We start from the raw sequence: 23598 nt of genomic DNA, 5'->3' as shown, positions 1-23598 counted from the left end.
TTTTTGTTTTGTTTTTTTGCATAAGCTGAATAAAAACGGAAATGTCTGCTTGAAGTATAACCAGTTTATGGTGTATTACCTCTGCACCAATATACTTGACTATAATATTACCTACTTGTCTAACCTCATTGGGACAAACAGGTCCTATGTCTCGCTTGCTACAGACTTCATTTATTTATTTATTCACAATGATTCACATGTTTATTTCCTGCCTTCCTTCAAGGAGCTCATGGCTGTGTACATCTTGTGGGGTAGGTTAGGCTGAGAGTTACGGACCGTCTCTAAGGCTGTCCATTAAGCTTCATGGCCAACTGGTGATTGGGTCCAACACTCTTGTCCCTATACTATGCAGACTCACTGAAAATTTGGCTGCTGTCACAACCTACCTTGTGTAAAACTTCACTTTAAACTTGCAGCAAAATTGGTGAAAGCCAATTCCCTTTTTCTCTGCTTAAAAAAAAGAAAGAATTAATGAGCACTACTGAATTAAGGGAGGAAATTAGTGAGGTTTTCTAATAACTTCAGAGGTTTATCCTGCACTGTTGTGTCTTACCCATGACTGGGTTTAATGACTGCATTTTACTGTTTTGTTTATTTAATGTTGTTTTATACTAATTGGAAAGTGCCTTGCGATCACTGTCTGTGTTGAAGGGTCATCTAGAAATTTTGTGAAATAAATAAATAAATAAATATCTTCAAGTCACAGTATTTTTTAATTTTATTTTTAAATCTTATAAGTGACATTCGGGTTCGTTTCCGTCAGCTAACATTTCAATATGGGAAACATCCCCAAGGGTTACTAGTATAGTGAATGCTCTGTGACTGCATGTCAAACAGTAGTTTAGCTACATGCACACAGGCTCACAGGCTATGGGAATTATGGGAAACTCAAGTAGACGTGCACATTTTAACAAATCAGTTAGAATGTCTCAAATTCTGGCCAGTTCTCAATGGGTTTTGTTGGCTATCCGTGCTGGTGTCAGTTTTTTTTTTTTTTTTAAATCTCGGAGCTTTTCTGATCTGAGGAGCACATTGAAAAGTTTGAGTGGATGACACAGTCAATGATCTTTATGGAGCTATGCGGAAGAATTATTGCACTCTGAGCTCAAGTACTTAAAAGTGTGACTTTTCCTTTAGGGGGCCTTACACTTGCTGAATTCTTTGAGGTTTTGACCGGTAGACTGCTGAATAATTAACTGCACTGATTTCCCATCAGCATTTTCAAGAGCGCTATAGATGAACTGGCTTTCCATCCCATCTAGTGGCTCTTATTAGTGGTGCAGGTGTGGAACAGAGTTTCCCAGGATATTTAAGAGATGCTGCTCAATTCGCCTTTTTGCTTGGTATAACGCAGACATGTCCAACAGGCAGATCGTGATCTACCGGTAGATCACTTGACGTCTGCGGTAGATCACTGGTAGATCATTGGTTCCCCCCCAAAGAAGCTGAACAACTGTGGCTCCCTTAAAAATAGCTCAACATTTTACCTCCTCCCTGAAAAAGCTCTACAACTTTGACCTGAACCCCCCCCCCCAAATAGGAGCTTCCTCCTTCCTAATAAAAGCTCAACAACTTTGACCTGAACCCCCCCCCAAAAGGGAGTAGATCACTGCCAGTTTTTAACTCTGTGAGTAGGGATGGGAGTTGGTCACCCCTGGTATAACGTATGTGGTAGCAAAATGCTAAGTTTGGTTTCTGCAGATGATAGAACATGCCCCTCCCCCAAAAGGTACACTAGGAAACCTGAAATTTCAGAGTTATTTCAGAGTTATAGAGATGAATGAGTCATAGATCAGCAATATATGCATTTAGCAATCCTGCACCCCTCAAAGCCAACAGTCTGACTGAGCTTAGAGATTTAAATATTAAGCAATTTAGAAATGCTTTTAAAGAAACAGCTCACCCCAATTTCAAAAATTGTAAGAAAAAGGACAAAGCGAGTGCTGATAAAGCTTACATGGAAAGGCATTGGAAAAGACATCTTCTATTAAGCTTGTTTCCTCTACAACTTGGGACCAAACTCAGGTAGGGCTCGGAAAGAGCCCTGTCTGAAACCCTGGAGAAACCACTGCCTGTTGGCGTGACAGAATAATTGGTCTGACGCAGTGTAAGGCCGCTTCCTATGTTCCTAACACACAGCTGGTGGGAGCCCTGCTAGTGGCTCTTCAGACAATTCCTTCCAGTTTAGTTGACGTTGTTCCAATGATGGGGCAAAGTGGGCGCCAAGGGCAAATGCTTCTCTCTTCTGGAAGAGGGCTCACAATGTACTTACTAGACTTCTCAGTGGTTTGTTCACTCTTTGAAGGGTGTGGATGTTTTATTTCAGTTGCTAAAGGAAAGTGCTCATATATTTTACAGGCTATACACTTTAGATGGAAAACCTGTCGAGAGTGGGATGGATTTGGAAAATGGGCAGTTTTACGTAGCGGTTGGCAGAGACAAATTTAAGAAGTTGCCCTATAGTGAATTGCTGTTCACGAAGTCCACCATGAGGAGATCGTATGGGTAAGTTTAATGGGTTTTTGTACCAGCCATATTTATGAAAATGAATTTTGATAATACAATATCATGAATCCAGGTGCATACTGCAGCTAAGCCCATTTTTTGACGTGGATGGGATTTTTGTAATTTTTGGGTTCTATAGGTGAGAAGAAGTAGCACAGTGCAGGTGCAATAGCTGCTGATATCTGTCTCTTTTATTGCCTAGTTCACATGTTTTGCTTGTTTATATGAGCATCTAAGTTATGATTACTTGCATAGACAAAAACATATAGTGTGAATTAGACCCAAAGCAACAGGTTAGGAGGATAAAGAAGGGTTTTTGCTTTGTTTGACAGAGCGAAGATACCCTTTGTTGTTGTTCAGTCGTTCAGTCGTGTCCTTTCCCAATTTTGAACCAATCAGTTATTCCATACCAGTTCTAACTGTAGCTTCTTGTCCCACATAGAGATTTCTCAGGAGACAGATGAGGTGATCAGGCACTCCCATTTCTTTAAGTACCGGGTACTTGCCATAGTTTGCTGTGGTTGACACAGTCAAATGCTTTTGCATAGTCAATGAAGCAGAAGTAGATGTTTTTTTCTGGAACTCTCTAGCTTTCTCCATAATCCAGCGCATGTTTGCAATTTTGGTCTCTGGTTACTCTGCCCCTTCGAAATCCAGCTTGCACTTCTGGGAGTTCTCGGTTCACATACTGTTTTATTAGACCACAAATAAAAGGGCATTGCATGTAACTGCATGTAACTGCTTCCTCTGCAGTTGGTCTTTGAGATGATGACCATGGCTTGTGGATATCTGAAATGGTTTCTAGATTTTCAGTAATTTCTTAAATTATATAGGGTCCTTCCTATGTATGGCAATTGCAAAATATACCACAAAATCATATGCTTCTAAATACCTTGGGTTGTTCCAGATGACCTTTTTTTTTTAAAGCATTCATCACGATTCATTTGCAGAAAGTTTGTGTGTCAGTTAGATGGTGTCCTCTGTTTATTTAGCATCCATTCTGATTTGTTTGAGTGGATGTTATCCAGCATTACTTCAGTCAGTTGTTACCCACATTTTGCAGCACATTTTCCCTCTCACTTTCCTTATTGCGGAAAGTCCATTTATGGGGAAGTGGGTTTGTTACACAAGAGCACCAAACTGACTTTGATTGTGCAACCTGGATCTGCCAGCACGTGATTGAATCTCACTTGAAAATAGTGACTGTCTAGAAGCACCCTTATAAAGACATTATGTTTGTTGGCTGTTTCAGCATAATAATTCATGATGTTGAGAACATTCCAAGTGTTTTAAACCTGAAATACCATAATTGTTTCCTGCAGCGCAAAATCATCTTCACTACCTCCTATTGGTGGATCTGGAAAGTCTAAGGGGAGTGTAAGTATCCAGAAGTAATATATGTTTCATGGTTAAGCAGCTTGTTTAACTTTATCGGATAGGATGCCATTTTCTGTTGTGGGTCTACACAAGCATTCTTTGGATATTAAAGAAAAGTACAAAGAGAATAACTTTAAGAGACTTGAGCTTCTTATTTCCTTTGCATGTTTGTCACCTGCAAAATTGTATGAAATAATGCCTCTGCCATCAAATATATTACTTTCCTACATTAAATCCAAAGCATGCTCTTGGCAAGATTCCAGTTTGGGAATATTGATAATAAAACAGATTTTGTATATGTGCACTTGAAAAGGATGCTTGCAGTGCAATCCTGTTAATGTCTTGTTAAAAGTAAGCCCCATTGAAATCAGTGGGGGCTTACTTTCAGGTCCATAGGTGTGTATATATCAGGCACGTCCAACTTTCAAGAGACTGTGATCTATTCCCACTACAAAAAAAACTGACGGTGATCTACCAAAGTTGTTGAGCTTTTTTTAGGAAGGCAGAATTGCTGAGATTTTTTTTTTGGGGGGGGGACATTCCTGCTATATAGGATTGCAGCCTATGTAAAGTTCCGTTTTAAGTTTTCCCAAATTAAATAGTCTCCTTCTCCTTTTTTGTGATGGAACCATCAGTCCAAATCTACTGACACAGCAGAAACAGTGTCCTCTCCTCAACCTCCGAAGAGAAAGGAAAAGCACGTACAGAATCAAGATATTAAAAAACCTGCTAAATCAAAAGAAAATGTAAAAGCAGTGACCAGATCTCATGTTCCCCCAGATAATGGTAAGTACCTGAAGACACTATTTTGAGGAGTAACAAGAACAGTGGCTAAATCTTAAAGTTTGGCTGCCATTACTATTTGTGACTCTTGTGCTTTTGTCATGAGCTAGTATGAATTTTGCTAAAGTTTACTGTTTCCAGACATGGCCCTCTTAACTTATATATATTTGAATGTTTTTTCCCCAGACTGTCAGGAAAGCCTATCCATGAAATACACCCCGTTGGGCAAGGACAGGGGTTGTTTCTCATTTTAAATCTGTTCACATATTTTGCTTCTTGCACATGCCCCAGGTAAATGAAGGCGGAAGTGGTGATTGCAGTCCTGGTATATGCACACTGCAATGTCATTGTGCAGGTGCGGGTACCACCTCCATACCTGGGGCTGCCTACATCTGTTTTCAAATGGACATACAGCAGGGTAATGCAGAAATAATCAATCCTCAGTGAGCTTTTATCTTTGGAATGAAACCAGTTTCTCACTAAACTCTTTTAAGGGGCAAAAAAATACATAATAGAGTTAAACTATCTCTATCTATCTATCTATCTATCTATCTATCTATCTATCTATCTATCTATCACAGCCTAAGAATCTGTAGGGTATATTCCCAGCCTTGGTTCACTTTTTCCAAAAGAGAAAGAGAAAGAAAGATGGATTATATCTTGAGTAAAATGAATCCATACTCCATGGAGATCATAGCATCCAAGATTAATTTGTGCTGACAAGATCCTGTCTTCTGTGAAGGCCACATGCCACTTTCCTAGTCATCTAGTTCTGTTGTTGTTGTTCAGTCGTTCAGTCGTGTCCGACTCTTCGTGACCCCATGGACCAGAGCACGCCAGGCACCCCTATCCTCCACTGCCTCCCGCAATTTGGCCAAACTCATGCCAGTCGCTTCGAGAACACTGTCCAACCATCTCATCCTCTGTCGTCCCCTTCTCCTTGTGCCCTCCATCTTTCCCAACACCAGGGTCTTTTCCAGGGAGTCTTCTCTTCTCATGAGGTGGCCAAAGTATTGGAGTCTCAACTTCAGGATCTGCCCTTCCAGTGAGCACTCAGGGCTGATTTCTTTAAGGATGGATATGTTTGATCTTTTTGCAGTCCATGGGACTCTCATAATTCAAAAGCATCAATTCTTCGGCGATCAGCCTACTTTATGGTCCAGCTCTCACTTCCATACATTACTACTGGGAAAACCATAGCTTTAACTATACAGACCTTTGTCGGCAGTTCTGTTACTATACACTTAACAGAGGAAAGAGAACAATGAAGAATCCAAATTGGTCAATTGCTGCAGAGACTATGGTGTGTATTGCACCTTCATCAGGGCAGCAGTTCAGGGGCGTACCCAGGATCAAAACTAGGGGGGGGGGGCAAGCCATGGTCGTTCAGGTTGAAAATCAAAAACAGCTTCAAAAAACAAAATCAGCTTCAAAAAACAGAAAAACTTTCCCCCCCAAACAGAAAGCCCCAAATGGCTGAAAAACTCAGTTTCCCAGGATCCTCAGTCCTTGCAAAGGAACTACTCACCATGCAAGGGAACTCAGTTTTCCAAGCTCCCTTGCAACGATGAATCCCGGCAAATTCAGAAACTGTTCCTCTCTTGCCAGCACGATGTAGCGTGGATACAAAAAGCAGGCAGACGAGGAAGGATGAGAACCCAGGCTAAGACCATGGTTAGCCCTCGGATTCGCCCCCTGACACTGCCCAAGTCTCAGCCTGCATCCCCATTTGACCAAGCAGGGTGCAGGCTAGGATCCGGTCTCTGATAGGCACGCCAGCTCTTTGTCGGCATGAGGGAGGGGGAAACAGCCGGCACAACACACACACACACACACACACAGTGGCCAACTGTGCCTCATCAAGAGGGCAAGAGCTCAATGGTTATTGACATTTTGGGAGGGGGAGAGAGACCAGTCGTTGAGCTTTTTTCAGGAGGAGAGCTTTTTTTTTCCTTTTAGGCTGCCGATAACCATTTAAATTTTTTTTTTTTTTCTTCTGGGGGGGGGGCAGCTGCCCCCCTGGGTACGCCCATGCAGCAGTTCAGAAGTTTTTTTTTGCCAAAATGTTACAAGCATTGTCCTGAAGCTGAATTAATAGGTAGTTGTATATATTCTTGAGTCATGAGTGTTTCTGCTACTTCTGAACATTCCATAATTTAACACAGGCCCTGCAGTCCTGAACACCAGGGATGAGGACCATGTGGTCTTCTAGATGTTGTTGGACTCCAACTCCCATCAGCCCCAGCCAGCATAGCCAATGCCTCAGGGATTATGGGAATGGTAGTCCAGCAACACCTGGAGGGCCACAGGTTCCCCATCCCTGCTGTGCACATAAAGAATTCCTATGGCCCAGTTCACACATCACAGTAAACTACAATTAATGGTTTACTAAGAAACAAACCACAGTTGCTTCTGAACCAGGGATATTGTTTTGTTTTGGTTCAAGCAACTGTGGCCAGTAAGGTAAGGATTGTTGTTGTCTTACAAATGGTGTTTTCTTTTGCGTGAAACAAATCTCAATCCCTGGTTTAGATGTAATACTAAAACAGAGGTCATGGTAAGTTTTTACCACACATTACTAGGGAGGAGCAATGTGGGAGATTGGAAAATTCATGGTATGAATAAAAAATTCTTTTAAGATGTTAATCCCCTGCCTTCATACCACATCTAGGCCTGCGAGGCAACTCATATGAAACAATAAAATAATCTACTACAATGATGACCTCCAATCCCCTGAGCTAAAAAGCAAAAGCAAATTCAGCAGCCAACAACAACAAAGATAAAGAACGTGAAATAACAATAACAATAACAATTTATTATTTATACCCTGCCCACCCGGCTGGGTTTCCCCAGCCACCCTGGGCGGCTTCCAACAGAATGTTAAAATACAATAATCTATTAAACATTAAAAGCTTCCCTTCACCTTCAAAGGTAGCCCCACATAGAGCGCATTGCAGTAATCCAAGCGAGAGATAACTAGAGCATGCACCACTCTGGTGAGACAGTCCGCAGGCAGGTAGGGTCTCAGCCTGCGTACCAGATGGTAGACAGCTGCCCTGGACACAAAATTAACCTGCGCCTCCATAGACAGCTGTGAGTCCAAAATGACTCCCAGGCTGCGTACCTGGTCCTCCAGTTACCCCATTCAGGACCAGGGAGTCCTCTACACCTGTCCGCCCCCTGTCCCCCAAGAACAGTACTTCTGTCTTGTCAGGATTCAACCTCAATCTGTTAGCTGCCATCCATCCTCCAACCGCCTCCAGACACTCACACAGGACCTTCAACACCTTCACTGGTTCTGATTTGAAAGAGAGGTAGAGCTGGGTATCATCCACATATTGATGAACACCCAGCCCAAACCCCCTGATGATCTCTCCTAGCGACTGCATGTAGATGTTGAAAAACATGAGGGAGAGGACAGAACCCTGAGGTACCCCACAAGTGAGAGCCCAGGGGTCTGAACACTCATCCCCCACCACCACTTTCTGAACACGGCCCAGGAGGAAGGAGCGGAACCACTGTATAACAGTGCCCCCAGCTCCCAACCCCTCTAGACGGTCCAGAAGGATGTTATGGTCGATGGTGTCAAAAGCCACTGAGAGATCCAGTAGAACTAGGAAACAGCTCTCACCTTTGTTCCTAGCCCGCCGGAGATCATTGACCAGTGCGACCAAGGCAGTTTCAGTCCCATGATGAGGTCTGAATCCCGTCTGGAAGGGATCCAAATGGTCCGCTTCTTCCAGGCGTGCCTGGAGTTGTTCAGCAACCACTCACTCAATCACCTTGCCCAAGAATGGAAGATTTGAGACTGGGCGATAGTTGGCCATATTGGCCACATCTAAAGATGGTTTTTAAAGAAGCGGTTTAATAACCGCCTCTTTCAGCGGGTCTGGGAAGGCTCCCTCACAGAGAGAAGCATTCACCACCCCATGAAGCCCATCGCCCAGCCCTTCCCGGCTAGCTTTTATAAGCAAGGATGGGCAAGGATCAAGGAGACAGGTGGTTGGTTTCACTCATCAAAGCAGCCTGTCCACATCCTCGGAGGTAACAGACTGGAATTGATCCCACACAACTTGACTAGACAGGACTCTAGCACTCTCCTGCCCTGGCCCTGCTCTCACGGTGGAGTCTACCTCTTCCTGAATCTGAGCGACTTTATCTGCAAAGCTAAACTCTAATTAAATGCCAGCAACAACTTGAGTGAACATAAATTAATTGGTGCTTCAAAATTAATCATGTAGGCACCTATTGAATTTAGCTGGGAAATGTTAAGTATAATGTTGTGCAGAAGTTTTAAATTAACTGAATCCTGCATTCCTTTGAACCGTTTTTCTGAAGTTGAAATATGTGGGCTGGTTTACCACTGAGCCTTTTTAATTAAAACTTCTTTTTAAAATGTAACTTGTCCCTTGTCCTGCTATCCAGAATGGAGAGAAGGGATAAAATATTGGAGTAGGCTTGATCATGACTTTTAAAGATATGCAAAAGTGATTAACAGTCAACCTTAAAAAGTAAAGGGACCCCTGACCATTAGGTTCAGTCGTGTCCAACTCTAGGGTTGCGGCACTCATCTCACGTTGCTGGCTGAGGGAACCGGCGTACAGCTTCCGGGTCATGTGGCCAGCATGACTAAGCCGCTTCTGGCGAACCAGAGCAGCGCACAGAAACGCCGTTTACCTTCCCACCGGAGAGGTACCTATTTATCTACTGGCACTTTGATGTGCTTTCGAACTGCTAGGTGGGCAGGAGCTGGGACCGAGCAATGGGAGCTCACCCCGTGGCAGGGATTTGAACCGCCGACCTTCTGATCAGCAAGCCCTAGGCTCTGTGGTTTAACCCACAGCACCACCCGTGTCCCTAACTTGTCCCTTTAGGATTACTCAATTTCTCTAATCCTTCATTAACATATAAGCAGAGAGGCCATGCCTCATTTACGCCAGGCTTGCCTATGTCAACTCAGCTGTGCCATGTGTCTTCTATACCAGCTCACATTCCATATTACCAGTTCAACAATAATTCACACTTTTATATAACAACAGCAACATAACTTCCTGTCTCTAATCTTGGCTGTTAAGACTCATTAAACTCCATGGAACTTCTGAGTAAATGTACATAGGGCTTGATTGTTACTGATTGTGTGTGTGAGTGCCATGCCTATGGCAGAATGCATTGAGCTCATTGTTATCAGGAAATGGATTTTGAAAATGGTTCTGCTTCCTTGTCATCAGTTTTTATTTCATTTCTGTTATGTTGCCCCTTAAAATATGCCTCTTCCTCCTCCTGTTTTCTGTGAGAGAACATAGCAGAGGCCGCTGTTTTGGACACAAAAATGTTCCCTTCCCTTGAGAGAATTCCCTTGAGAGATTCCCTTGAGAGATTTGAGAGATTTCTCTTGAGACATTTTAAAATGGATTCCTGCAACAATGCCAGTTTTTTTGGTTTTTGGTTTCGGTGAAGATTAGAAAACAATCTCGCACCCTCTCCATCCCTTTTGGGTATTTGTTGGATGTAATGAACAATGCATTTATTATTGTTTTGTTTTGTTTTGTTGCTTTATGAGGCAGCATCTGGTAAATGACATTAAAAAATTTTTGTAGTTACATTAACTTAGATACAGAGCTTACAGCTCTGTAAATGCCCCCGATTTCCATAAAATATTCAGGGCAGACTGTTATTACCATGATTATTTTCTCCCTAATGCTGAACTTCAATCAGCTTCAAATTTGAAATGTATTAAATGGCTATGCATAATACTACCATTTGTGCTGCAATAATTTTTTTTATTGTTAGGGCTGCTGCCTAGGATGGGAACGTATGCAGGAAACATTAATTTTCTGTGTTTTATTATTTAAAGTATATTGATTTCTTATTAGTTGTTGGAATTTATAACTCATTTGCTATTTAATATAGTCGTGTAGTTTTCTTGTTTATCAAAGTGTATCAACGAGGTTCTGTCAATCGGAATGGAGATACTGAGCTGGATAAAGCAGAGAAATGTCTTTCAGCAGTTTCAGAGACACAGGAGTCCAAAGTCTCCCCCCCCCCCGCCCCCACCAGACATTAGCATAGGAAGCTGTGCTATACTCCAGCTTCCAAATGGTTCTTTCCATGTTCCCATGCTCTCTGCACTCACAGGACTCTAGCAGAAAGGTGCTGGGCAGTCCTGTTTGCTGATTTCCAGCTGCTGCTTCCACATCTGCAGCCAAGTTCCACCCTTTCTCCTCTTCTATGCTTAGACTATCCCTTGTTTGGGCTACTGCCTTGGGTTTTGTAGCAGGTGATTAATACAGCCATCTGATTTTTCCCCACAGGATAGAGTGAGGCAGTATATAAAATTATTCTACTATTTGCATGTTGTCTTCCCCAGCATGTTTAAAACTTTACATTCAGGAATATTTAATTCAAAAGGCAGAAATGCATGGCAAGCCAACTTAAAAAACCAGTTGAAAAAATGTGGAAAGTTGCATGAACTGCTAGTATGTCTCTCTGAAAAGGGAGTTGCAGATTGTGTGCAGCCGCTGAGAAGGCCCTCTAATGTTTTTCCACTGTGTTCAAAAGCCAGAAACAAAATGTATCAGTGTTCCTATTTGCGAATACATCTCCTTTCTAAACTTGGGTTAGCCAGGTTTGGGTTGGTGACACATTTATTGCTTCCTTCTTCTCCACCATGCTATGTAATATTATAGTTATCCCATTTCTGTGATTTAATAATTATTTGAATCTATAAAAAACATGTAATAATAACATACAATTTCTTTTCACTTGAAATAAATGAAATTGATTTTGAGTAGTTCTCGACAGATTTTCCTAATAACTGTCTTAAACCACGGTGAACATAGCAAAGTACCAGTTGTTATCCGTGCTGAAAGAAATCTAATGAGTAAAGCTTTGTTGACAAAAAACAACTTGAGGGTTTTGTTAACATCTCTTTTGTAAAACGTGTGTGCTATGTTTTCCTTTATAAGCGTGTTTGATATTTAGTTGCTTTGAAGCTCAGAACTGAGCTAGTGCAACTTTTGACAAAGCATTAGCCTAAAGCCCAGATTCAACTAACCCAGCGTGCTAGTGGAAAGCTCGTGCAAAGGCTCTCACTAGCACAAGAGGGCTTTCTCTCCTCCTCTTCTGTGTGCCCCTGTGGCACCCCCAAATCTTCTCCGGGGGGTCAGGAGAACTCTCAGAACAGTGCATGGGGGGGGGAAGAGGGGGGAATTGTTCCATCCGGCAAGCAATAATGCTTGTGGTGATGGAGCAATTAGAAGAGGACAACATTGAATTCCTTCCAGTGGTTATTTTTTTCTCTTTCCATGTAAGAATGCTGGTGCTCTTATAAAGCAAGAGCAAAACTGACGGGTGCATGCCTTAAATCTGTAAGAGTAAACACCTGTGAAGAATGAGAAACCTTTTCCAGGCTGTCCTTGGGTGCAGTTCACTAACTTTACCACACAGTGTCACAGTTGGACTCTGCTTCTTTCCAATTTCAGAGGAGGAAGGAGTTTACAAGGCTGGCAAAAAGCGATCAGAAATGAGGGGGGCTGTGGAAGTCCAGGAAGATGAAGACACTCAAACTGAGGTCCCACTTGACCAGGTAGGCTGCAAGCTTTGAACAAGTGACTCGTAATGAAAATAAGTTTGCCGTAAAGTTGTGGCTCATATCTCTGGCTTTCCATTGCTGTCATATCCATACTTTTTCTGTTATTGGTAAACTGTTTCATTGGCTAATGTACTAAGACTGCCATCAATGAAGGAACACAGACCTTTGAATTTGGCCGGCATTGGAATACCTAAGTTCCATTTTCTGTTTTCTGTAACCTTTTTAGAACCTTATTCAATAATGGTCATTGAATATTGCAGCAATGTACTATTAAAGCAAAAGATTAGCTATTGAGTACTACAACTTTCATACCGGCCACAGGGATGGGTATAAAATAAACTGCAAAAAGTGCAAACCAGCATTAGATTTATGCAAAATGTTTCTGTTTTGCATTTGAACTGTTCTGGATACAAATAGTATTACGGCCCTCAAGTTTCAAATAAACCACTCCCTATCAAATTTTGTAAGGAATTGAACTATGTGCGTGAAGTCAATAGAATGAATAATAACAGGATAAATGCTCAAAACAAAATCGAAAATTCTTTCTAGTAGCACCTTAGAGACCAACTGAGTTTGTTCCTGGTATGAGCTTTCGTGTGCATGCACACTAAGAAGTGTGCATGCACACGAAAGCTCATACCAGGAACAAACTCAGTTGGTCTCTAAGGTGCTACTAGAAAGAATTTTCGATTTTGTTTTGACTATGGCAGACCAACACGGCTACCCACCTGTAACAGGATAAATGCTGTCATGTTCAGGATGGGTATCTTTCAATCTTTGCAATGGAGAATGAGGTAATCCTCGGCCAGATTACAAGCATGAAGCAATATAATGATGAAAATCATAGGAGCCTGAAACTATGATTAGTTAAATCCCACAGTCATTTGTTTAAGGCAGCAGCACCATTTGTGGAATAGGTCTCTAGAGTGCGTGGGATGTAATAAAAGAAGAGCTATTATTGTTGGCCTCTTTATTATTGCTTTATTGATGATGCATTGGACCGATATCATGGGAATCTTGAAGGTGTTAATAGGTTTGAAGCTTTTGAATTTCATGGCAGCTTTTCATTATGGTTTATCAAGTGTTTCAAACCTGGTGTTTGTTTGTTTGTGTATACATGCAGCTGCTGGGAATCCATATCATTTTTGTTAGACTAGAAAAAGTGGTGATGGTGTCAATGGTAGCAGTAAATCAGAGGGAAATTGGTGTGGCGGCAGCAACAGGGCCAGAGGAATAATAGAATCATAGAGTTGTAGAATTGGAAGGGGCATCTAGTCCATCGCCCTGCAGTACAGGAATCTCAACTAGATCATACATGACAGTTGGCCATTCAACCTCTACTTAAAGCCTCCAAGGACACCAGGCTAGTCTTCCTTCTAGAGGAAAAATGGATGTCTACATTGATTCAAGTTTTGAAACTGGCATCTGAGAAATACCACTTGATGGAAGTGCTTTTGTTATTAGTCACAGTATCATGAGTGAGCCCTATCCTCTGGATTCTTGTGCTAATAATAATAATAATAATAATAATAATATACCCCGCCCATCTGGCTGGGTTTCCCCAGCCACCCTGGGTGGCTTCCAACAGAATGTTAAAATACAATAATATATTAAACATTAAAAGCTTCCCTAAACAAGGCTGCTTTCAGATGTCTTCTAAAAGTCTGGTAGTTGTTTTCTCTTTGACATCTGGTGGGAGGGTGTTCCACAGGGCAGGTGCCACTACCGAGAAGGCCCTCTGCCTGGTTCCCTGTAACTTGGCTTCTCGCAGTGAGGGAACCGCCAGAAGGCCCTCGGCATTCATGTTTAATGCCTCTTAATGGCTTTCCTACCCATGATGTTTGGCAGGTCTCTGGTTCAAAATTCTAATTTAATTTTGCAATCAGAAAAGAAACGTTAGTTCTCAAGTGACACCAGATAAGAAAGGCACTTGTTGTTCAAGCATATAAAGTGCTTTCTGATGGATTGCTAGGAAGTCCTGCAGAGTAACTACAGTGGTACCTCGGTTTTCGAAAGTAATCCATTCTGGAAGATGGTTCGATTTCTGAAATGTTCGAAAACCGAAATGTTTGTCAATGGAGATATTCAAAAACCGAAGCACCACTGTAAATGGTATAAAGTAAAGTAATCAATAGACTTGTTTTCTGTCCATTTATAACACTGTCTAGATGAAAGGAGGGCTGGATGCTGCCCAGGGATGAGTGGGATTGATGGTACCCCAATAATGCTGGTCTTGGCTGGCCTGATTCAGAGTGGGGCCACTTAAGGAGAGGTACAAAATTGTAGAAGAGTTGTCCCTACTGCTAACTGGTTGTTCCTTGCAGAGGAACCTTTGGCTACTCACTGTGCTTATGCTGGCAATGTAAATGTTTTGTTAATAAACTGCATCTCAACCAATAAATTATAATGGGTTTGTATTCAATGGAGTCATTGCACAAGTGGGAAAATGTCTGTTTGTGCAACAGAAGTCTCCTTCCTTTCTGTGCCTGCCCCTGCTCTGGGGTTTCCCCCCAACCCTCTGGAGCGGATTGAAGGGATGCAGGGGGCACATGGGAGGGTAGGAGAGCGAGGGGAAATTATCTTGCATTAGTGGAATTTCTTTTGATTGTGCTGTGACCTCTTTGGACTCAGCCCATTGAGACCTTTGAAATCTGACTTGTATCTTAAAGATTCATGCTTATGTTGGTGCTCAGATATTACCACATTTCAAAATAAAATTTATTTATTTATTTATTTAAATTGCCAGCCGCCTTATGTTGCCCAGGGTAACCCAAAGCAACTTACAACCATAATATTTAGCTCCTGAAATCAAAATTTCAAATTTACAGTTGGACCGAGTTAAAACGTACACAATTACAAATGCACATGTCTCTTTGCAGTGAAAACCAATCAGGCTGAATCCAGCGCAGAAGCAACTATTTCTTTCCCCTTTTTAAAATGTTTAAATTTTGTAAACAGGGGTGCTCCATTGTCACTTAGCAACCCTAGCTGGTTAGGGAACAAAATGTTTTGAGTTTTGCTTTGCTTTGTAAAACATTTGGGATATATAACAAATCATTGCTCATGGGAAATGGCAGCGGTATTTAAGCATTGCTCATTTCTTCAAGCCTAAGTGCTCTCTGAAGTTGTATTTATACCTTGCTGTGTGTGCCTGTTAGGATCTAGTTTTTTCTCTTTTGTCTGAACGGCAATAGGTAATATCCATAGTCAGTGCCTAGCTACCGGTACTTTTGAAAATATGCTTTTAAAAGGTGCTTTTTATTCAAACAGTGCTTTCCCACGTTTTGCACTGGGGTTACTTTCAGACTGTGATTTAACTGCATTCTGTTATAGACGGGCTTATCTGAGCTGATTTTCGGAATCTGAAAAAATTGGGTTGCTTGAGAATAGAGGCAAAAATCCAGAAAACAGTACAAATACAAAAACAGGCTGGCTGCTTGGTTGAATTATTGGGTGGTTATAAAATAGGTTCAGCTATGTCCCGTGTGTATTGTCAAGGCATGATTGTGCTGCCTGAAATTATTAAATTGGAATAATCTTGGTCAGGATATAAGGAGCTACTTAATATCCAAGGGATTGCTTGCTCAGCTGGATATTTGCCTTCGGGCAAGAGATATAGAACAATTAGATCAAGAATAAATAGATTGAAGAATAGTTTCTACCCAAGAGCTATAACCATCTTAAATGCTGTAACCAGATAATATGACCTTGGAGAGTTGTGATGGGTGTGTACGTATGTGAATGTGTGACTGACAACGTGTTTTTCTGTTTTTGTGTGCTGTTTTTTGTTTTGTTTTAATGGGATGGCATCCAATTTTGTTGCACTTGTACAACGCTGTACTTGTACAATGACAATAAAGAAATCTTATCTTACCTTACCTTACCTTACCTTACCTTAATGCTTTTTATGGCATTATCCATGCTGTTATCATATGATGCTTTTTAGCCTCCCTTTAATTTCAAAGGAGCTTCCCATGTGGTCTGTGGAACAGATTTGTTGTTTCAGGGTATAAGAAAATACCTTCTGGATTGGGCCAAAGATCAACCTAATCCAGCAGTTTGGACCCAACAGTGTCCAGTTAGTTGCAGCTGGGGAGCTCACAAGACTCCCCTGTAGTTTGCCACCAGTATCTGGTTTTCAGAGGCCTACCTCCCTTATACCAGAATAAGATTGTTGAAGCAGCATGGTGCTGTGATTGTAGAGATGCTTGTGCTGTATCACAGTTCGGAGCACAGTTCCTCTTGTTACAGTAGCTTTACCCTGGCTTGTCTGTGAATCTCATATATGTTCTTTATATATTAATCAAAAGAGCTGAGCATAACACAGTTTGGGTTTTTGGGTTTACTAGCGGCCAGCGGAAACTGTGGATGAGGAAGAGACCATGGCACCGGAACATAAAGCTCGGCATCAAGAAAACTATTCAGCTATGAATGGGGAGGTGGATCAGAGTGGAGAAACAGGGGAGGCCATCAATGGAACAGAAGAGAATCTGAATGGCCATTGTGATGATGAGCAGCAAGGGCAGAACCAAGATGAGCCTAGCAGTCATGCGCATGGGGGAACAAATGAGGAAAATGGTGAACAGATGGATCACAATCGTCATGAAGAAGAAACAAAAGAAGGTACTGATGATCAAACCCAGGTAACATGTCTTTGCTCTTTCAATGTGCTACTGCTTCCATTTTTCTTCTCTAACAATAGGTCTGTTTGCAGCCAGCATACTCCATACCTGGATTTTCAGCTTTGGAGCAGCTCTTCTTGTCCCTTTGCAACCTTTTATATGAGGATGGTATATAATGTCATACTGGGTGATCCCCGTGGTAATGCATTCACATGTTGCATCGACACTAATATTGTGATAATGTTGCAACCCTTACATTTGCCGGCCACCAATCTTCTGTGCACTCTGACTTCGTTTTCAGAGGTTACTTGGAAAACTGACTGCAGTGTTTTTGCAGTATCCAGAGCTGATGTGCCAAGCCAAGTTCATGATCACTTTGATGGTGTGGACTCAGTGAATTGCGCATCTGGAAACCACATACTTTGTCTACACTACAAAACCTGGTTTCAAGCACCACAAGCTGCCACCATGAAATTTCCCAGAGTTGGAGAGTAACTTGTGCTGGATTGCTTTGTACCTAAAGCAAGAAAAAACTTAAGCCACTTTCATTGGTTAAATAAAAAGTTAGGCTGGGATGAATTAGCTTGTATAATCACGCTGCTTTTTTTTTTTTTTTTTTTTGTTTCCCAGTTGTCCTCTTCACTTTTTTCCTTGCACATTAAAGAAGCTAACTAGGATGCTGGCTTATCCACTTGTTATCATTTAATGGTTTCTAAAACTACTTGTTTCATACATAGTACGAAGAATTCAGTTGTTGTTGTTGTTTTTATTCAAGCACATTATAGGCTAGTTGCCTTATTGCTCAACTGAATACCTTGTGGCCCATCAAGCCAAACATAGTTCACCAGCCAGCCCTTTGTGGTGGCCTACAAGGGGTTTGATAAACCTTCACAGCAAAAGAAGGAGAGTTTCCAACCATCTCACATGGCTATGGGTCTGCACTTGGCTTGATGGGTCCTGGTCATGCAGGCTCTGCTCAATCACATCAACACATACAAATGAAAAATCTCTGCCATATGACAAGTTAAAATATGGTCCCCCCCCCTTTCTCTCTGTCTAGGATGATTCCAATTATGAGAAAACCTCAGCTCCAAGAGTCACCATCACCAGCCCACAGGAGAGTGAAAAAAACGAACAAACCAATGAGTATGCGGCAGTAGCATAGACATATTTTGAAGGACATAGGTTACCAGATAATGAAGGATTTACTATTTGGAGTGCAAAGCAATTTTGTGTGTGTGTGCTTTATTAATTTATAATGTGACAATATGGTGGAGTTCCACCCACTGAACGCTGGCATGATAATGTGGTATACCAGAACTTAGATGATTAAATGAATAATTAAGAGGAAGATTGAATTATAGTCCCCAGATTTGGTCTTTCTCCAATGTGAATTCTAAGGGGAAACATAGGTGTTAATTGAATAAATACTGCCATTGCAGAATGTTGAATATTGAACTAGGCCTAATGTGTACCCATGTTTGTTTAGAAGAGTTGAAGAATATTTTTGCGAATTTAAAATGGAGAGCTTGTAATATTTTTTTATAGCTGAATAAATCTCTATGTATATGAGCTGTGGTGTGTTTCCAGGATCTACTTTAGGGGTATAAGACAGAGTCTCACTTTGTGATATGGAGAGTGTTGGTGGTGGTGGGGTCACAACAGGACGGAAATTTATCTCTGCTGTGCAGATGGACTCTTGTGTGTATGGGCAGTTACACTCATTTAAAGGTATGTATGTGCAGATGTCCTCTCTTCCATTGAAAGCTACTGCAGGTGGGTGAATACCATGTGTTGATCAAGAGTTTCCATGTCAGGAACTGATAGCTGGATGGGGTGACAGAATGTGACCACAAGATGAAGGACTTCTTTTAATAGTTTCAGTAATACCAAATAGTTACATTGCACTACGTTAGCATGCGTTAACAACCCTACCAAATCTGCGTCAATATTGGCCAAAAACCCCACTGACTTTACTTATTTCTAAGTAAATGTACTTCATTATCCCACCCAAAATGTGTCCGGCATACAGTGGTGCCCCGCTAGACGAATGCCTCGCTAGACGGAAAACTCGATAGACGAAGGCATTCGTCTAGCGGAAGGCTGCCCCGCAAGACGAATTTGTCTATGGGGCTGCCTCGCAAGACGAAAATTTTTCGTCTTTTTTTTCCGTCTAGTGAAAGCGCGGCTGTCATTGCCGCTTCGCTAGACGAAAAACCCGCTAGACGAAAATTTTCGCAGAACGAATTATTTTCGTCTAGCGGGGCACCACTGTATCTCTCCAGCAGGCTAGCTATGAGGGATAAATGGATCAATCAGGCAAAATTTCTATAAAGAATTTATCTTTGATTCTAAACATTTAACCAATCACAATATTATGGTTTAATAACACTTATGGGAGAAAATAAAATTACTTAAAAATTAAACGTCATCTAGAAAATTGTGTTCTCATCTCATTGTCTTAAGTTTGCAGGTCTTGAGAAAACAGGCATATTCCGGTATTGGGTCAGATATGTTAATGGTAAATAGACATAGCTCAAGTGATGTTTCATAAGTTAGGTGGATGGTACGTTTGCCCTATAAATCCATGTGTAGTTCATTTAAGTTTTGCTACATCCCTTGATGTAGCTCTCTCGTCCTTTTTGTAATAGGCTGAATCTTTAGTTTGGTTTGTAGCTGCTGATAAATTACTTTTTAAGTACAATTACTTAAAAAAAAATCTTGAACATTGTTTGGCTTAGCGATACCAGTTTCTTTGTAGTTATATATTTTATCCTGAATATATTTCAACACATTAAACAAATGTTAGTGTATTTTAGGGTTTGTTCTTTGAATATATTAAAGCTAGTAAATTGCTATTAAAATTACCTAGTTTCATTACATGAAGATTCCTGCTGTTGCAGTTTGTAAGTAGCATACAGGGAAGTGACAATATATATTCCTGGGATGTTGTCACTTCCCTGTATCACAGTATCAGCAGAATAAACAGATCACTTGTGACACCATTCCTCCCTTCATCAGTGGTAAAATAAGTCTGACTACAACCACAGATTTTTGAGCTTTTGTAAAGAAATAATCTGATTAAATTATCATTGATTCTTTGCATTAAATCAGCTTTTATGGTCTTTGGACAGGTCAGGGTGTGGTGCTCTTTTAGCAATAGGGGTACCTTCATACATGCATGTTCATCATCTGATGGCTACAACTTAGTGACTTGCATATGTGAAAACAGCCATGACACACTAGACTTCAGTGATGGATCTCTAATACAACCTAACCAGTTCATGCACTACATTTTCAACAGAGGTTGATCCATGAATTTACCTGTGTAATAATGAGAAATTGAGTGATAAGACGCAGAATGATTATGTAGGTTTGAGTGGAACCCTAGTCTGCTATGGTCAAGCTATGTTCTTAACTACATTTTAGAAGCCAACTTGACTTCAGTAAGATTTAAGTGTAAATATGAATTGTTGAGGCAGTTCGATCCACCAGGGATATTTATATCTTAAAGGGACAATCCTTCTTTAAAAGTATTTATTTATTTATTTATTTATTTATTTATTTATTTATTTGCTGATAATGTTCAAAACGGCGAGACTAGTTGACTGCTGTATCAACGCTATCATAGTATCATAGCTTTGGTCTGCCCTATTGTAAAATCTGGTGTGTTAGTGAGGCACAAATTGGCTTATTGAAAACATTTGTCCTGCAATCTATAATAATAATAATCTAAAGGTAAAGGTAAAGGGACCCCTGGCAGTTAAGTCCAGTTGCGAACAACTCTGGGGTTGTGGTGCTCATCTCGCTTTACAGGTCAAGGGAGCCGGCGTTTGTCCGCTTCCGTAGACAGTTCTTCCGGGCCATGTGGCCAGCATGACTAAGCCGCTTCTGGCGAAGCCAGAGCAGCACACGGAAATGCCATTTACCATCCCGCTGGAGCAGTACCAATTTATCTACTTGCACTGTGTGCTTTCAAACTGCTAGGTTGGCAGAAGCTGGGACAGAGCAACGGGAGCTCACCCCATCACGGGACCTTGAACCTCCGACCTTCTGATCAGCAAGTCCAAGTGGCACAGTGGTTTAAACCACAGCGCCACCCACATCCCCTGTCCTGCAATCCACAAATTGCTAAATTGTTTTTTTCCAGTTGAGATTTAAACTCTCGAGTGTTCCCTTGCAATTCTTGAGCTATAGATCCCCATCTTTCTTCATCTATCTTACTTAGCCTATCAGATGGAATTTAGTCAGACTCCATCGTCAGCCTTCCATTGGTATAGCCTACTTCGTCAGATGCATGGTGCAGTTTCCTGAGATGCAGGTGGGGTACATTTATGCGTAGTTGCGTGGGAGACGGTCATTGGGAACTGAAAGGAAAGCGTGAGATCAGAGAGAAATGAAATACAGAAAACGACAACAGTGATAATTACACGCTTAATAATTCACAAAAGATCAAAAACCGTTTTGTGAATCACCACTGTTAAATATGTAATTATCACTGTTTGCTCTTTTCTGCATTTCATTTCCCTCTAACCTAGCTTTTTCTTTACATTCCCATCATTCCACCTTGTACATGTAACTCAGGAAAACATGCATCTCCACGAAAGCTTATGCCCAATTAAATTTGGTAAGTCTTTGAGGTGCTACATGTAGGGAATGGGTTACCCCATAGAACAGTTTTTTTGTTTCCTAAGAGGGAGCAGGATTGCAGCAGAGAGGACAGTGGGAGGGGAGGGTTAATGCATGAGGGTGCATCTAAATAAGCTGTGTGAGAATGCCCCCACCAACCAACCAACCAAACAACCACCATCGAATCTGACCCTCGAGATCAGAGAGTAGCCCACCTCTTGAAGTTTCTGTGCATTTGCTTTCAGGTGCTAATTCTCCAAATACTTAGGCTGGCCTGCATTTTCAATTTCAGCCCCAGCATTCAGCCTTCTCCTTATGTGATAACATCCACAATTAGGCTGTTCTATCTCTGGAAAATAGAGCAGTCTGGTGATGCTATCTTAGGAGGAGGAATCTAGCTGACTCCAATATGTGCCCGTTTGGTTCAGTCCAAATTCCCAGTAACACAATTTGAGATAAACTACCGTGACATTAAGCAGATGACTGTCGTCATCAACCCACCATCTTTCATGACCGGGGATGAGCAGTGAGAAGCACAAAAAGGTTGTCATGCTGCAGCAGATGCCCACTTTCCTGGTCACCAGATATTCTGCTACTTTTATTCATTGTATGCTGACATTTCAAAGACAGGCTGCCCTTTGAAAATCTTCCTTGTCCTCTTTCAGGCCTCGGCTGTCTTTCTGTACTGCCTTTGTACCTAAAGATGGGTGAGGGGAAGCTGCGTCTTGTGTCTGGCCCAATATGAAACATATCTCACTGTGTTGTTCTTCAAGGAACTTTGGAAACAAAAGGCTATGTTCAAAACTTATTGTCAAAACCATTTGTTAGCTGAAAAATTCTTAATACAATTCCGTGCCCCCAACTCCACTAAACGTATGGGTGTTTATTTGTTATCCTGTGGCAGGCTCTGCTTTTCAAAGAAATTTCAAATATAATTGAAAAAAATGTTGACTGACTATTTATTTATTTTTGCTGCTTTGGAATAGAACAATCAGCTAACGTCGTAACTTACAAAATAAAATAAAAAATTCCTTCCAGTAGCACCTTAGAGACCAACTAAGTTTGTTCTTGGTATGAGCTTTTGTGTGCATGCACACTTCTTCAGAAAGGTTTTTGTGAGTTTGGAGGAGTGTTTTGGAAGCAAGACCGCCGCTGAATCTCTTAGCATGGAGTTTTCACCAGATGCCACTTCAGGATGGTACAGTACTGGTTTAACAATGCAGATAATGGGGGCATTTACTCGACCTCCTGGCAGCAGTGTTGCTGTTGTTTATGGAGAGGGGTAAGGTGGTGGGAAGTTGGCATTGCAAATGTACTAGTAGGAGTACTGTATTGGCCCTGCTAGTGTGTTTCCACATTGCCACCCTCCCCCTTGCCTTGCTCCGCCCACTTCCCTTCCAGGAAGCAGCAGTGAGGTCAGGTTAGTGCCACTGTCCCACCACACTGTCTGCTGATGCAACATTTCTGGTGCCTCAGAGAGGTTAATGGGCAGGCAGACCCTATATAGTGTAGGGGAGGAGTGGAGAACCGCATCTGGCTGTCGGGCCAGATCCTCATTTCCCTACTCCCTAGCAGGCCAAATTTGACAAATGAGTGTGACATTCCAGCCTGACAACTCTGAGCACATCCCTGTAGTTTGCACATGCCTGTAGCCACTTCCGCCTGAAGTAGAGGACCTGTTTAGGTTGGGGCTGCAGAAGTTGTAATTCCCAAGGAACCTTCCTCCTATGCACACAAGCTCCATTTGACCATGTGAACTCCAGTGTCGAAGGGCTGTTCCCTCAGTTATAATTTTAGTTAATAGAAGAATGCCTCTCAATTACACAGCATGGGAAATGCGTGTTTATGTTTGCTTGAGTCATGGCTGGTGCATTGTATTACCCGGTTTATGGTAACTGCTCCAGTGATGGGTGGTCCCTGGTTGTGGCAACATTGGGAATTAGTGGTAACTGGTTGCTCATTTGAGAGAGTTTTTGTTTTGTTTTTTTGCATAAGCTGAATAAAAACGGAAATGTCTGCTTGAAGTATAACCAGTTTATGGTGTATTACCTCTGCACCAATATACTTGACTATAATATTACCTACTTGTCT

At 41.6% G+C, this 23598-nt stretch overlaps 1 protein-coding gene across 5 annotated transcripts in view; it reads left to right on the top strand.

The window, feature by feature from the left end:
• Positions 1-18450, top strand: part of LOC117049776 (doublecortin domain-containing protein 2-like) — a 40614-nt gene extending 22164 nt beyond the window's left edge. For 4 of the 5 annotated variants that reach the window (XM_033154695.1, XM_033154698.1, XM_033154699.1 and 1 more), the window contains 6 exons: positions 2359-2505; positions 3828-3882; positions 4518-4668; positions 12147-12250; positions 16606-16899; positions 17939-18450. In XM_033154695.1, the coding sequence (XP_033010586.1) occupies positions 2359-2505; positions 3828-3882; positions 4518-4668; positions 12147-12250; positions 16606-16899; positions 17939-18043 (856 nt within the window). In that variant the 3' untranslated portion in view covers positions 18044-18450. The remainder of the gene's footprint in view (positions 1-2358; positions 2506-3827; positions 3883-4517; positions 4669-12146; positions 12251-16605; positions 16900-17938) is intronic. The other variant, XM_033154700.1, reaches the window with a different exon arrangement.
• The last annotated feature ends 5148 nt before the right edge of the window (positions 18451-23598 follow it).

This window comes from Lacerta agilis, chromosome 7 (assembly GCF_009819535.1).
Source record: "Lacerta agilis isolate rLacAgi1 chromosome 7, rLacAgi1.pri, whole genome shotgun sequence".
Lineage (NCBI taxonomy): Eukaryota > Metazoa > Chordata > Lepidosauria > Squamata > Lacertidae > Lacerta > Lacerta agilis.
The sequence above is the reverse complement of the archived record's forward strand: the minus strand, read 5'-3'. Positions and strand labels throughout refer to the sequence as shown.